At 37.9% G+C, this 15,562-nt stretch overlaps 1 protein-coding gene across 3 annotated transcripts in view; it reads left to right on the plus strand.

The window, feature by feature from the left end:
- The first annotated feature begins 709 nt into the window (after nt 1-709).
- LOC128688011 (NADH dehydrogenase [ubiquinone] 1 beta subcomplex subunit 11, mitochondrial-like) overlaps nt 710-15,562 on the plus strand; it is a 46,446-nt gene continuing 31,593 nt past the window's right edge. For all 3 annotated transcript variants that reach the window (XM_053775677.2, XM_053775678.2, XM_053775676.2), the window contains exons 1-3: nt 710-956; nt 11,096-11,229; nt 12,369-12,560. In XM_053775677.2, the coding sequence (XP_053631652.1) occupies nt 924-956; nt 11,096-11,229; nt 12,369-12,519 (318 nt within the window). In that variant the 5' untranslated portion in view covers nt 710-923 and the 3' untranslated portion in view covers nt 12,520-12,560. The remainder of the gene's footprint in view (nt 957-11,095; nt 11,230-12,368; nt 12,561-15,562) is intronic.

The following is a 15,562-nucleotide window of genomic DNA, read 5'->3' on the forward strand; positions in this document are numbered from 1 at the left end:
CACATCCTGGGTGTTAGTGGACTGGTGTGGGTCACATCCTGGGTGTTAGTGGACTGGTATGGGTCACATCCTGGGTATTAGTGGTCTGGTGTGGGTCACATCCTGGGTGTTAGTGGACTGGTGTTTACCTGGAGAGAGTTTCGGGGGTCACATCCTGGGACAAAAGTGACCTAATTTGCAGGAAATGCTCGGTATAACAAGGGACTTTCTATATAGTAGTATGTCATTGATGTCAGCTATGGTCTGTATAAGTTGTATCGTGTACTGGCAGTAATAAAGATATTATTATTATTATTACTTTATCTTCCAGCCGGGTCGAGTCATAGCTCCTGGCCCCCGCCTCTTCACCCTGTGAACTCCAGATAAAACGTAAAGCCACCCTAGTCTTTTAAACCTTCGTAGAAATTATTATTATTATTATTATTATTATTATTATTATTATTATTATTATTATTATTATTGTTATTATTATTATTATTATTATTATTATTATTATTATTATTATTATTATTATTATTATTATTATTATTATTATTGTTATTATTATCTAGCAGGAGGAGGATAATTCAAGTTTACCCGAAATATTTTACCCAACTATTGGCTTTACCGTTTAAGTAACCACTAACATATAAAAAACACAAAAAAACATTCCTTTTCGAAAATAAAAATTTCTCATGAAATGGTGATATATTTCATTTTTCATTTTCATTTATTTAATTTTTTATTCGTGAACGCGAGAGGAAAAAAGATGGCGGCGCTGGCCAGGCTGAGCAAGACGGCTTTTAGGCTTAATAATGACGTTTTAAAGGCCGTTAATGGTGCTTTGGTGCCCAGTAATGGTGTCTTCGTGCCCAGGGTAGTGGGTATATCCACGTCCAAGAAGAACAAGGACACCGTGATGGTCACGGACGCTGTTGTGGAACATGTCAAAGACTGAACAAACAGCTGTGACTAAGGTACTGTTTATTTATTTATTTATTTATTTATTTATTTCCAATTTGAGCACACATACAGAGGTACAAAATAATACAGATAAGAGCAGCATGCCAAAGCCACTTATACTATGTATTACGGGCTGGCTTAAAATTAACTTAACATTAACTAAGTAATGATGAAATTACTGATAAAACATTAATGTAAACAGATAACTATAAAGCACAAGTGAGTATTACAAAGACAGGTCATATTGTTGCTTGTATTGTTGTACATTCAGTAGAATGGAGTATTCTGTTAGGTAGTGTATTTAAAAAATAATAAAGTTAGATTGGGTTTTAGGTTTAACATTTATGTGATATAATTGTGAGAAACATTTAAGATATACAATTTATAAGGTTCAGTTATTCAGTATTTATTTGGTTTTGGGTGAGTAAGTGATCTTTGAGAAGAGACTTGAATTTATAAACAGGTAGTGTTTCTTTTATATTTACAGGTAATGAATTCCAGATTTTAGAGCCTTTTATGTGCATTGAGTTTTTGCATAGTGTGAGATGGACACGAGGAACATCAAAGAGTGATCTGTGCCTTGTGTTATGGTCATGTGTTCTGTTGAGGTTGGCAAGGAGATGTTTGAGGGGAGGGTTAATATCAGAGTTAAGTGTTCTATGTATGTAATAGGTGCAGTAATAAGTATGGATGTTTTGTATGGTGAGTAGGTTTAGTGTATTGAATATTGGTGGAGTGTGCTGCCTGTAGTGAGAATTTGTTATCATTCTAACTGCAGCCTTTTGTTGAGTAATTAGTGGTCTGAGATGGTTAATTGTTGTTGAGCCCCATGCACAAATTCCATAGGTGAGATAGGGGTAAATAAGAGAGTGATATAGGGCCAGGAGGGCTGACTGTGGAACATAGTACCGTATCTTCGATAGTATGCCTACAGTCTTGGAAATTTTCTTAGAAATTTGTTGTATATGTGTATGAAATTTGAGTCTATTATCAAGGTGGATTCCTAAGAATTTTCCCTCTGTTAGTTTTGTGATAGGTGATCCGTTTATCATTATGTTAAGAGGGACATCTGTAGCTCTGTTACCAAACTGAATGAAGTAGGTTTTGCCAATGTTTAGTGTAAGTTTGTTAGTCCTCATCCAGGTAGATATTTTCTGTAATTCGGTATTTACAGTATTGGCTAGCGTGACTGGGCTCGGGTGAGAGAAGACGTATGTAGTGTCATCTGCAAATAGTGTGGGTTTGAGTAATTGCGAAGCATTTGGAAGGTCATTTATGTATAGGAGAAAGAGAAGAGGGCCAAGGACACTTCCCTGTGGGACACCAACTGTAATTGGTTGCGCAGAAGAGTTTGCCCCATTTGCGTACACATATTGGCTTCTGTTGCTGAGGTATGACTTGAGGTAGTTGAGGGAGTGCCCTCTTATACCATAGTGTGACAATTTTACGTGGAGCAAGTCATGGTCAACTGTATCAAAAGCTTTACGTAAGTCAATGAAGATCCCCAGTGGGACTTCTTTTTTCTCTATTGCAGTGTATATATGTTCTAGCATGTGTATAATAGCATCATTAGTATTTTTATTAGGCCTGAATCCAAATTGGCAGGGGTTGAGTATGTTTTGGGAGATAAGGTAGGAGTAGATTCATTTATGAATTAATTTTTCAAAGATTTTTGAGAGAGGGTGTAAGTTGGATATTGGCCTATAGTTATTCAACTCTGTTTGGTCTCCTCCTTTGTGGATCAGGGTGACCCTTGCTATTTTGAGTACTGTAGGGAAGGTGGAGGATTCAATGGATTTGTTAAAGAGTGTTGCAATGATTGGTGATAGCACTTGTGACACTTTTTTGTATATAAAGGGTGGTAAGGTATTTAAATCTCCTGCCTTGTTTTTTAGTGCGTTGATAATAAGGGAGACTTCGTATGGGTTAGTCGGAGCTAGGAACAGTGTGTTCGGGTAGTTGCCGGTGAGGTAGTCATTTGTTGTTGCCCATGTAGGTTTAGCGCTTCTTTATTATAATGTTGGCACGGTTACTGTTGTCACAGTTACTGTTGTCACAGTTACTGTTGTCACAGTTACTGTTGTCACAGTTACTGTTGTCACAGTTACTGTTGTCACAGTTACTGTTGTCACAGTTACTGTTGTCACAGTTACTGTTGTCACAGTTACTGTTCTCACAGTTACTGTTTCTGTTGTCACAGTTACTGTTGTCATGGTTACTGTTACTGTTGTCACAGTTACTGTAACTGTAGTCCCCTCAGGGAAGGTTCCTTGATGTTGGTGAGGGGCTCTTGATTTAGGGAATTGGATCTGTGCTCCAATTCCCCGAATTAAGCCTGAATGCCTTCCACATCCCTCCCAGGCGCTGTATAATCCTACGGGATTATACAGCTACTGTTGTCAGTTACTGGTGTCACAGTTACTGTTGTCAGTTACTGTTTTCACAGTTACTGTTGTCAGTTACTGTTACTGTTGTCAGTTACTGTTACTGTTGTCAGTTGCTGTTGTCACAGTTACTGTTGTCAGTTACTGTTGTCACAGTTACTGTTGCTGTTGTCATGGTTACTTTTGTCAGTTACTGTTTTAAATTACTGTTGCTGTTGTCAGTTACTGTTGTCACAGTTACTGTTAATGTCACAGTTACTGTTTTCACTGTTACTGTTGTCAGTTACTGTTGTTACTGTTGTCACTGTTATTGTTGTCACAGTTACTGTTGTCACAGTTACTGTTACTGTTGTCACAGTTATTGTCACAGTTACTGTTGTCAGTTATTGATGTCAGTTACTGTTGTCAGTTACTGTTGTCACTTGTTCTATCTAGGCTGGAATATTGCTGCACACTAACAGCACCTTTCAAGGCAGGTGAAATTGCTGACCTAGAAAATGTACAGAGAACCTTCACGGAGCGCATAACGGAGATAAAACACCTCAATTACTGGGAGCACTTGAGGTTCCTAAACCTGTATTCCCTGGAACGCAGTCGGGAGAGATACATGATTATATACACCTGGAAAATCCTAGAGGGACTAGTACCGAACTTGCACACGAAAATCACTCACTACGAAAGCAAAAGACTTGGCAGACTTGGCAGACGATGCAACATCCCCCCAATGAAAAGCAGGGGTGTCACTAGCACGTTAAGAGACCATACAATTAGTGTCAGGGGCCCGAGACTGTTCAACTGCCTCCCAGCATACATTAGGGGGATTACCAACAGACCCCTGGCAGTCTTCAAGCTGGCACTGGACAAGCACCTAAAGTCGGTTCCTGATCAGCCGGGCTGTGGCTCGTACGTTGGTTTGCATGCAGCCAGCAGTAACAGCCTGGTTGATCAGGCTCTGATCCACCAGGAGGCCTGGTCACAGACCGGGCCGCGGGGGCGTTGGCCCCCAGAACTCTCTCCAGGTAAACTCCAGGTACTGTTACTGTTGTCATAGTTACTGTTGTCAGTTACTGTTGTCACTGTTACTGTTGTCAGTTACTGTTGTCACTGTTGTCAGTTACTGTTACTGTTGTCACAGCTACTGTTGTCACAGTTAATGTTAATGTCAGTTACTGTTGTCACAGTTACTGTTTTCACTGTTACTGTTGTCACAGTTACTGTTAATGTCAGTTACTGTTGTCACAGTTACTGTTTTCACTGTTACTGTTGTCAGTTACTGTTGTCACAGTTACTGTTTTCACTGTTACTGTTGTCACTGTTATTGGCACAGTTACTGTTGTCACAGTTACTGTTACTGTTGTCACAGTTACTGTTACTGTTGTCACAGTTACTGTTGTCAGTTATTGTTGTCACAGTTACTGTTGTCACAGTTATTGTCACAGTTACTGTTGTCACAGTTACTGTTGTCACAGTTACTGTTACTGTTGTCAGTTACTGTTGTCACAGTTACTGTTACTGTTGTCAGTTACCGTTGTCACTGTCACAGTTACTGTTGTCGGTTACTGTTGTCACTGTTACTGTTGTCACAGTTACTGTTGTCAGTTATTGTCACAGTTACTGTTGTCACAGTTATTGTTGTCACAGTTACTGTTACTGTTGTCACTGTTACTGTTGTCACTGTTACTGTTGTCACAGTTACTGTTGTCACAGTTATTGTTGTCACAGTTACTGTTTATTTATTTATTTAGAAATTTTAGCATACAAACAGAGGTACAAAAAATACAGGTAAGAGCAGCATGCCAAAGCCACTTATATGCATAGCATTACGGGCTGGCTTAAAATTAACTTAAGATTAACTAAGCAATGATGAAATCAGTGATAAGACATTATTGTAAACAGATAACTATAAAATACAAATGAATATTACAAAGACAGGTCCTATGGTTGCATGCATTGCTGTTCATTCAGTAGAATGGAGTATTCTGTTAGGTAGTGTATTTAAAAAAATAACAAAGTTAGGTTTAACATTTGTGTGATATAATTGTGAGTAACATTTAGGATATGCAATTTATATGGTTCAGTTATTCAGTATTTATTTGGTTTTGAGTGAGTAAGTGAACTTTGAGAAGAGACTTGAATTTATAAACAGGTAGTGTTTCTTTTATATTTACAGGTAATGAATTCCAGATTTTAGGGCCTTTTATGTGCATTGAGTTTTTGCATAGCGTGAGATGGACACAAGGAACATCAAAGAGTGATCTGTGCCTTGTATTATGGTCATGTGTTCTGTTGAGGTTGGCAAGGAGATGTTTGAGGGGAGGGTTAATATCAGAGTTAAGTGTTCTATGTATGTAATAAGTGCAATAATAAGTATGGATGTTTTATATGGTGAGTAGGTTGAGTGTTTTGAATATTGGTGGAGTGTGCTGCCTGTAGTGAGAATTTGTTATCATTCTAACTGCAGCCTTTTGTTGGGTAATTAGTGGTCTGAGATGGTTAGTTGTTGTTGAGCCCCATGCACAAATTCCATAGGTGAGATAGGGGTAAATAAGAGAGTGATAAAGGGCCAGGAGGGCTGACTGTGGAACATAGTACCGTATCTTCGATAGTATGCCTACAGTCTTGGAAATTTTCTTAGAAATTTGTTGTATATGTGTATGAAATTTGAGTCTATTATCGAGGTGGATTCCTAAGAATTTTCCCTCTGTTAGCTTTGTGATAGGTGATCCGTTTATCGTTATGTTAAGAGGTACATCTGTAGCTCTGCTACCAAACTGAATGAAGTAGGTTTTGTCAATGTTTAGTGTAAGTTTGTTAGTCCTCATCCAGGTAGATATTTTCTGTAATTCGGTGTTTACAGTATTGGCTAGCGTGACTGGGCTCGGGTGAGAGAAGACGTATGTGGTGTCATCTGCAAAAAGTGTGGGTTTGAGTAATTGCGAAGCATTTGGTAGGTCATTTATGTATAGGAGAAAGAGAAGAGGGCCAAGGACACTTCCCTGTGGGACACCAACTGTAATTGGTTGTGCGGAAGAGCTTGCCCCATTTGCGTACACATATTGGCTTCTGTTGCTGAGGTAAGACTTGAGGTAGTTGAGAGAATGCCCTCTAATACCATAGTGTGACAATTTTACGTGGAGCAAGTCATGGTCAACTGTTTCAAAAGCTTTACGTAAGTCAATGAAGATCCCCAGTGGGACTTCTTTTTTCTCTATTGCAGTGTATAATGTTCTAGCATGTGTATAATAGCATCATTAGTATTTTTATTGGGCCTGAATCCAAATTGGCAGGGGTTGAGAATGTTATGGGAGATGAGGTAGGAGTGGATTCGTTTATGAATTAATTTTTCGAAGATTTTTGAGAGAGGGTGTAAATTGGATATTGGCCTATAGTTATTCAACTCTGTTTGGTCTCCTCCTTTATGGATCGGGGTGACCCTTGCTATTTTGAGAACTGTAGGGAAGGTGGAGGATTCAGTGGATTTGTTAAAGAGTGTTGCAATGATTGGTGATAGTACTTGTGACGCTTTTTTGTATATAAAGGGTGGTAAGGTATTTAAATCTCCTGCCTTGTTTTTCAGTGCGTTGATAATAAGGGAGACTTCGTATGGGTTAGTCGGAGCTAGGAACAGTGTGTTTGGGTAGTTGCCAGTGAGGTAGTCATTTGGTGGGGTATCTGAGCTTGGGATATTATTGGCAAGGTTTTGACCTATAGTGGAGAAGAAATCATTGAGTCTGCTTGCTGTTTCTGTTGGTGGGAGTTGGGGTTCATCTGATTTTGCTAATTTTATTTCGCTATGTCGTGATATCTTTTTTGTTCCCAGAATTTCTGATAGGGTCTTCCAGGTCTTTTTTATATCACCTCGTAAGTTGGATAATCTGTTCTCATAATACAATTTTTTTTGCCCTTCTTATCAGGCTGGTTAGGATTGACGAGTAACGTTTTGTTTGGTCTCTGGTTATGTGACCCATTCTGTACTGTTTTTCATATCAGTGTTTTGTATTTATGGATTTGAGAATGCTGGGTGTTAGCCAGGGACTGTTCAGTCTCTTAGCTGTCATCTGTTTAGTTTTTTTAGGGCAGTGCTTGTTATAAAGGTATTGGGTCCTTTTTAGAAAATTATTAAAACATTCATCAATATCTGTATAGATTTCTAGCTCAGTGTGCCAGTCAATGTTTGTTACTGCTGTTGTGAAGTTATTAATGGCTGCCTCATTGTGAAGTCTGAAGGTGACTTTAGTAGTGTCTTGGGGTATTTTACCAAGAGTTGTTATGAGGAAAGTAGGGTAGTGGTCTGTGGTATTATCTGTAATTATGCCTGATTTTAAAGGGGATATGGTGTTGGTCCAGATGTGGTCAAGTAGGGAAACACTAGTCTCTGTAACTCTTGTAGGTTTTGTTACTGTTGGTAGCAACATGCAGTTACTCATTGTGTTTGTGAATTCAGTAACGTGTGGGTCCTGGTCTTGCAGGAGATTTATATTGAAGTCACCTGAGAGTAGTAAGTGATCTTTGTTCATGCGTGCATCAGTTATCATACTTCCTAGGTTTTGACTAAATTGGCTAATGTTTGATTGTGGAATTCTGTAGATGTTTATCACTGTGAGAGGTTTTTGTAGGTATTTGGATTTGAATTTAGCTATTATATATTCCCCATGTTCATCCCTTGTGCAAGTATTAGTGATACATTCTAGTTGGTCTGAGTAGTATATAGCTGTGCCACCCCCTTGTTGGTCTGGCCTACAGTTGTGTATGGCTGTGTAACCAGGAATGGCATAGACATCTGTAGTATCAGGCTTTAGCCAGGTTTCAGTTAGTGTAATAATGGACATATTGGCATGCAAGGAATTTAGTAATGCTAGGTCATCATAATGCTTGCTTAAAGATCTGATATTGTAGTTAAAGATAGTTATGTTGTTGTTGGCTCTGAGAAGTGCCTTTGATTGTTCTGCTGTGTAGTAATTACAGTAACTGTTTGAATCATTTAAGTCATTAAATAAGAGGTTGGTATCAGGATCAATGCTTGTAATCATAAGATTTGTAGTGGATCTATAGTTAGAATTAAGTAAAAAATAAAATATTCTAAAGCTAAAAATAATAGCACCTGAATTATTTAACAAATGTAAAAAATAATGAGCTAAGGTAGTTTTTTAAAGCTAAAATAAAGGAGACAATATAAAAGGGACTAAAATAATTTGTGGTGATCAAATAAAGTGATGATCAAATAATGGAGCTTGGGAATATGATAGTAGGTAGTACTTTAAAGGTAATTCTTTAAAGTTAGAATTATAATATAAAATTATAATATAAAAGGGACTAATATAAGTTGTGGTGAACAATAAAGTGGTAATCAAATAAATGAGCTTTGGAGTATAATGGCAAAATAGTGAACTTATTAACTTTAGCACCTGAGAATAGCACCTTGATTAGTTTAACAATTGCGAATATATGATCTAAGGTATTTATATAGAGCTAAAATAAAGGACAAAAAATATATAAGGGACTACAATTGAGTAATGGTAAACAAGTTAAATGGACAGATAGTCACTATGAAATAATATTGGTTTAGGAGTAAGATCTGATTTGTAATATTAAATAAGTTGAGCAGTTTATTGCACAATAAAAAGTAAAAAAAAAAAAAAAAAAAATGAGGTAGTTGGTACTAGCTAGCAAAAGATAGTATTGGTACTTGCAAAAAAGTAATTGGAATATACACTAATTGCACACACAATAAAAAGTGACTAAAAAAACAAGTAGTGGTAAACAAAATTAAATGGACAGGTAAGAACAATGAATAATGGTAATGTCTTGGTTATAATATGATAGTAAGATGGTAGACAGGTATAAAGGATAATATAAAGGTTGGAGTTGAATATGCAAACTTGAAAATTTGGCAACAAAATGTTATGGGAAGTATAAAATAATGTTTAATGTACAAAAGTAAAATTGACTGGTAGTAAAAATGGTGTTTAATAAAATTTTAGTAAGTAATAATGATTACAAAAAAAGTGAAAAAGTAATGTTTATTTCATTCAATATTGCACTGGTAGTTATACTAGAGGTTATATGGCAGTACAAGGTAATTAAGAGTACTCTAAGATAGTAAATGTGGTATAAAACAGGTAAAGGTAATTAGACAAGTAATGGTTATTAAATGTCAAAAATGTTAAAGAGTAAATTGAAATTATAGTAAAAATGATAATTATTAATTTTAGTAGGTAATATCAATTGATAGTACTTAAAAAAAAATATGAGGTAATAATATGGACAGAGAAAGTATCAATTCTGCTAATGTTTAACCCTTTGACTGTTTTCGACGTATAAATACGTCTTACGAGCCAATGTTTCTGACGTATATATACTCAATAATTCTAGCGGCTTCAAATCAAGTGGGAGAAAGCTGGTAGGCCCACATGTGAGAGAATGGGTCTGTGTGGTCAGTGTGCACCACATAAAAAAAATCCTGCAGCACACATTGCGTAATGAGAAAAAAAAACTGATCGTTTTTTTGGAATAAAACGCCGACTTTGAGGTGTATTTTCGTATAGTATTTATCGTTGTATTCGCGTTTTCATGGTCTTAGGTGATAAAATGGAAAACATATTACAGAAATAGAGATGATTTTCATTACTTTTACGATGAAAACGACCTTGAAACTGAGCTCAAAGTAGCGGAAATGTTCGATTTTTACCAATGTTCAAGAGTACATAAATCACACCACACGTCCAATACACGTCAACTGGGGAGTCTAATATTCTTTCACTAGTGCACTGATATTATTTATACCATTTTTACAATAATGCAGTCGTCTGCATAACAGTAAATTTTGTATTTTTTTGTATGAATAAAAAATCAAAATAGAAAGCAATAATAATATAAGAGGGGCCTAGAGATGTGACTAATGAACAGAGCATATGTTATTTTAGTGCCACGAATGTCTACCTTGTTTATTCTGGACCCTATTTTGAAATTGGCATCTTTTTTATTTTGCGTGAAATTGGCCAAATTGCCAATTTCTGACCACCATATTGGGTAGTCCAAATTAGTAAATGGGAGGTTTCTTGTACTCAGCTGATAGATAAAATGGAGTTCTAAAGAAATAGCTATGAGTTTGGTCAACTGGAACAATGGAATTGGCTGAAAATTGGGCTCAAAGTCGGCGAAATCGCCGATACGCATATGTCGCCGAGACCGCTAACTTCGCGGGAGCATAATTCCACGAGTTTTCGACCAAATTTCGAACTTTTGGTGTCATTACCATCGGGAAAAGATTCTCTATCATTTCATAAGAAAAAATAATTTTTTTTTTTTCAAAAATTGAGCGACATAGAATGACAGTTTCAGAGAGGGGCCTGAAACAGTCAAAGGGTTAAGCAAATAATAGTAAATAAGAAAATTACATAAGGTGAATTATGCTTATTAGTAAAATCACAAAAAGAGGTAGTTGATTATTTAAATACTAAGAGATTGTACAATGAAATTTGAACAATAATGGAGCAAAACATACACTATGCTACGTAGGCTTTTAAGTTGGACATTGTTTAGTTATTCTCTGTAAGATGAGTATCCCTGAGAAATCGTGATAGATCATTCTCGTTCGTGATTGTGTACTGTTGTGACAGTTATTGTTGTCACTGTTACTGTTGTCACAGTTACTGTTATTCTTGCTACCTGAGAACTTCCTATATACACTGTAAGTACTATAGTTTATACCTGGAGGTTTGACACATTAATCTTTTAAATTTAACTACATTTTTATTTATATATTTCAGAACTGGATCAGTTGGGGCTTCAGTTATGACTCGGAAGTGGAGGACAACACAATAATGCATCTCACGTTCTTCTTCGGTGTAACTCTGTGTATAGTGACTATAGGATTCGTCTGGGCTTACCTGCCAGATTTCAGGTTAGACTACTAATGACTCACGAAATCATAACAGGATTTCAAAATATGGAACGGGTGGGGTTTGAACCCTTGACCTGGAGTTTTACTTCTCGCTCGCCATGGGTTTAAACTCCACTCATTCCATGGTTTGGTTAGACTACTAATGTGTCCTGAAGGCTGTTACGACCTTATGCTATACAGTCAGGTCTCGATTACTGCAAATAATGAATCCTGTGAAATGGTCGTATTGTTCAAATTTGCACTGTTTAAATTATATATAATTTTTGCTCACGAATTGAAGAGTTTGTGGAAAAACTAACATTAATTATTGTTATAATCATGGGGGAGCATTAAACCCATAGGGATTATATGTTGCCTGTAAGGGAAAGGAATGGAAGGTATTCAGGCTCAATTCAGGGAACTGGAGCATAGATCAAATTCCCTTGATCAAGAGCCCCTCACCTGCATCAAGGAACCTCCCTTGAGGGGCTAGCATTAATTAATTTTGCAGTGAATTGAAATTTACACTGTTTGAGTTCACACTAATCAAGACCTCCTTGACGTATGACAGTTCGACGTATAATATTTTGACTTTACGATGGTGAAAAGCAATTACTCTGGAGATGAATCTCAAGATAATTACCCAGCATGAAGGTGGCAAGTCTGTAACTTGTATTCATTTATTTACTTTTCAATGCTGGTATTTATTTAGTTACAGTAATTATCTGTTTATTTACTTACTCAATGATAGTAGTTATTTATTTACTAAGCATATTGTGTTCGACTTTGCTATTTTTGACTTACAGTGAGTTTCTCAGAATGTAACCCTACAATATTTTTACTTACAAAGTCATAATATTGGTCTTTGAAGACCTCACAATGTACATTCAAAATGGTGTTTGTTTACCTCTATCTTCAATTTGAGGATTAATTGTAACTTTTTTAGAATTACAGCTTGGTAGAAATTTCTTATGATTAATGGTGTTAAATATACAGTAGAACAGGTCTCAAACATGTACCTTTGAAATACCTTTGAAGTTTCGAGAGTTTCTCTACTATGGGCCAGGCTTGTCCAGCTCGTACTGTATATTGTTCTGCAGGAAGTACAAATTACCCATTGTAGTATCTATTTGTCCTGAATTTATTATTTTTTACTGCAGAATGGTCGATTGGGCACAGCGTGAAGGGTACTTGGAGTTGTGCCGGAGGGAAGCAGAAGTCCTATCACTAATCGACCCCAACCTTATTAGTATTGAGAAGATAGAGCTACCATTGGATGAAGAACTTGCAGATACAGAGATCATTATCTGAGAGAATTTCAGGCCTATACTGACTTTGTTTCACATTTTTTGGTATGCCTGTAAATATTTATTTTGGATTATAATTCAAAAAGTACAGGTCTCCCTCAACATTCGCGAGGGTTAGGGGATCAAGAACCTCGCGAATGTTGAAAAATCACGAATGTTTGGTGCCCCAATATTTTTATTTTTTTTTTTTTTTATTATCACACCGGCCGATTCCCACCAAGGCAGGGTGGCCCGAAAAAGAAAAACTTTCACCATCATTCACTCCATCACTGTCTTGCCAGAAGGGTGCTTTACACTACAGTTTTTAAACTGCAACATTAACACCCCTCCTTCAGAGTGCAGGCACTGTACTTCCCATCTCCAGGACTCAAGTCCGGCCTGCCGGTTTCCCTGAATCCCTTCATAAATGTTACTTTGCTCACACTCCAACAGCACGTCAAGTATTAAAAACCATTTGTCTCCATTCACTCCTATCAAACACGCTCACGCATGCCTGCTGGAAGTCCAAGCCCCTCGCACACAAAACCTCCTTTACCCCCTCCCTCCAACCCTTCCTAGGCCGACCCCTACCCCGCCTTCCTTCCACTACAGACTGATACACTCTTGAAGTCATTCTGTTTCGCTCCATTCTCTCTACATGTCCGAACCACCTCAACAACCCTTCCTCAGTCCTCTGGACAACAGTTTTGGTAATCCCGCACCTCCTCCTAACTTCCAAACTACGAATTCTCTGCATTATATTCACACCACACATTGCCCTCAGACATGACATCTCCACTGCCTCCAGCCTTCTCCTCGCTGCAACATTCATCACCCACGCTTCACACCCATATAAGAGCGTTGGTAAAACTATACTCTCATACATTCCCCTCTTTGCCTCCAAGGACAAAGTTCTTTGTCTCCACAGACTCCTAAGTGCACCACTCACTCTTTTTCCCTCATCAATTCTATGATTCACCTCATCTTTCATAGACCCATCCGCTGACACGTCCACTCCCAAATATCTGAATACGTTCACCTCCTCCATACTCTCTCCCTCCAATCTGATATTCAATCTTTCATCACCTAATCTTTTTGTTATCCTCATAACCTTACTCTTTCCTGTATTCACCTTTAATTTTCTTCTTTTGCACACCCTACCAAATTCATCCACCAATCTCTGCAACTTCTCTTCAGAATCTCCCAAGAGCACAGTGTCATCAGCAAAGAGCAGCTGTGACAACTCCCACTTTGTGTGTGATTCTTTATCTTTTAACTCCACGCCTCTTGCCAAGACCCTCGCATTTACTTCTCTTACAACCCCATCTATAAATATATTAAACTGCCCCAATATATTGTAGGGAAATATAATACAATACTTCTTCCTTAACTTGTTGAACCATGAACAATCATAAAATACATGAAAATGTCGTAAATTGTACTGAATACATACATGTCATGGTTTAGTAACAGGTATGTTATTAAATATCACTGCCTCCACTTCCTCGACCACTGCGAGTCCCTACTACCCTCCCTCCGACCCCCCCAACTGGCAGCCAGCCTTCCTACCAGTGTGGTGAGTGTTTTGTTTGTTCATTATTTACTATTAAACTACAGTATAAATAATGTAAACCCATTCATGACTGCATATTGGAATGACTATTCAGACAGGTATTGGACGGTGACATCATGTGTTGACTCTTGAACACAGCAAAGAATCAAACATTTCTGCTACTGCTAATAATAACAATAGTAGTAGTAGTAATAATACTACTACTAATAATAATAAATTATAATAATAATAAATACGATAGAATTGAAGAAGGAAATTGTACAAAAATACGAAGGAGTGGTTGGCACATTGTCAGTGTGGCTTTGTTTATGCTGGAGTGAGCATTAGTCTCCCTGCTCTTCTGAACATTTCACAATAATTCATTGTGTTTGGTGCTTGTAGATTGAGTGCGACTGGAGTGGTAGAGGCAGTGGTTGGGGAAGCGGTTGAGGCATTGGGTGAGGCAGCGGTTGAGGCAGTGGGTGAGGCATTGGTTGAGGCAATGGTAGAGGCAGTGCGTGAGGCAGTGGGTGAGGCAGTGGTTGAGTCAGCAGTTGAGGCAGTGGTTGAGGCAGTGGTTGAGGCAGTGGTTGAGGCAATGGTAGAGGCAGTGGGTGAGGCAGTGGGTGAAACAATGGTTGAGGCAGTGGTTGAGGCAGTGGGTGAGGCAGTGGTTGAGGTAGTGGGTGAGGCAGCGGTTGAGGCACTGGTAGAGGCAGCAGTTGAGGCAATGGTAGAGGCAGCAGTTGAGGCAGTGGTATTTAATAACATGTTATAAATACTGTAACAATAATACATATTACTAATAACATTTATTATTATTATTATTATTATTATTATTATTATTAACATGTATGTTATTAAATACCACTGCTTCGACCACTGCCTCACCCACTGCCTCACCCACTGCCTCAACCGCTGCCTCAACTTCTGCCTCACCCACTGCCTCACCCAATGCCTCAACCGCTTCCCCAACCACTGCCTCTACCACTCCAGTCGCACTCAATCTACAAGCACCAAACACAATGAATTATTGTGAAATGTTTGGAAGAGCACGGAGACTAATGCTCGCTCCAGCATAAACAAAGCCACACTGACGATGTGTCAACCACTCCTTCGTATTTTTGTACAATTTCTTTCTTCAATTCTATCGTATTTATTATTATAATTATTATTATTATTATTATTATTATTATTATTATTACTACTATTGTTATTATTAGCAGTAGCAGAAATGTTTGATTCTTTGCTGTGTTCAAGAGTCAACACATGTCACCTTCCAATACCTGTGCGAATAGTCATTCCAATATGCAATCATGAATGGGTTTACATTATTTATACTGTAGTTTAATAGCAAATAATGAACAAACAAAACACTCACCACACTGGTGGGAGGGCTGGCTGCCAGTTGGGGAGGGTCGGAGGGAGGGTAGTAGGAACTTGCAGGTGGCGGGAAACTTAAATATGATTTGGCGGCTGGGAATTTGGAGGCTGGGAATTTGGCGGTTGATAATTC

This window comes from Cherax quadricarinatus, chromosome 10, assembly GCF_038502225.1.
Source record: "Cherax quadricarinatus isolate ZL_2023a chromosome 10, ASM3850222v1, whole genome shotgun sequence".
Classification (NCBI taxonomy): Eukaryota; Metazoa; Arthropoda; class Malacostraca; order Decapoda; family Parastacidae; genus Cherax; species Cherax quadricarinatus.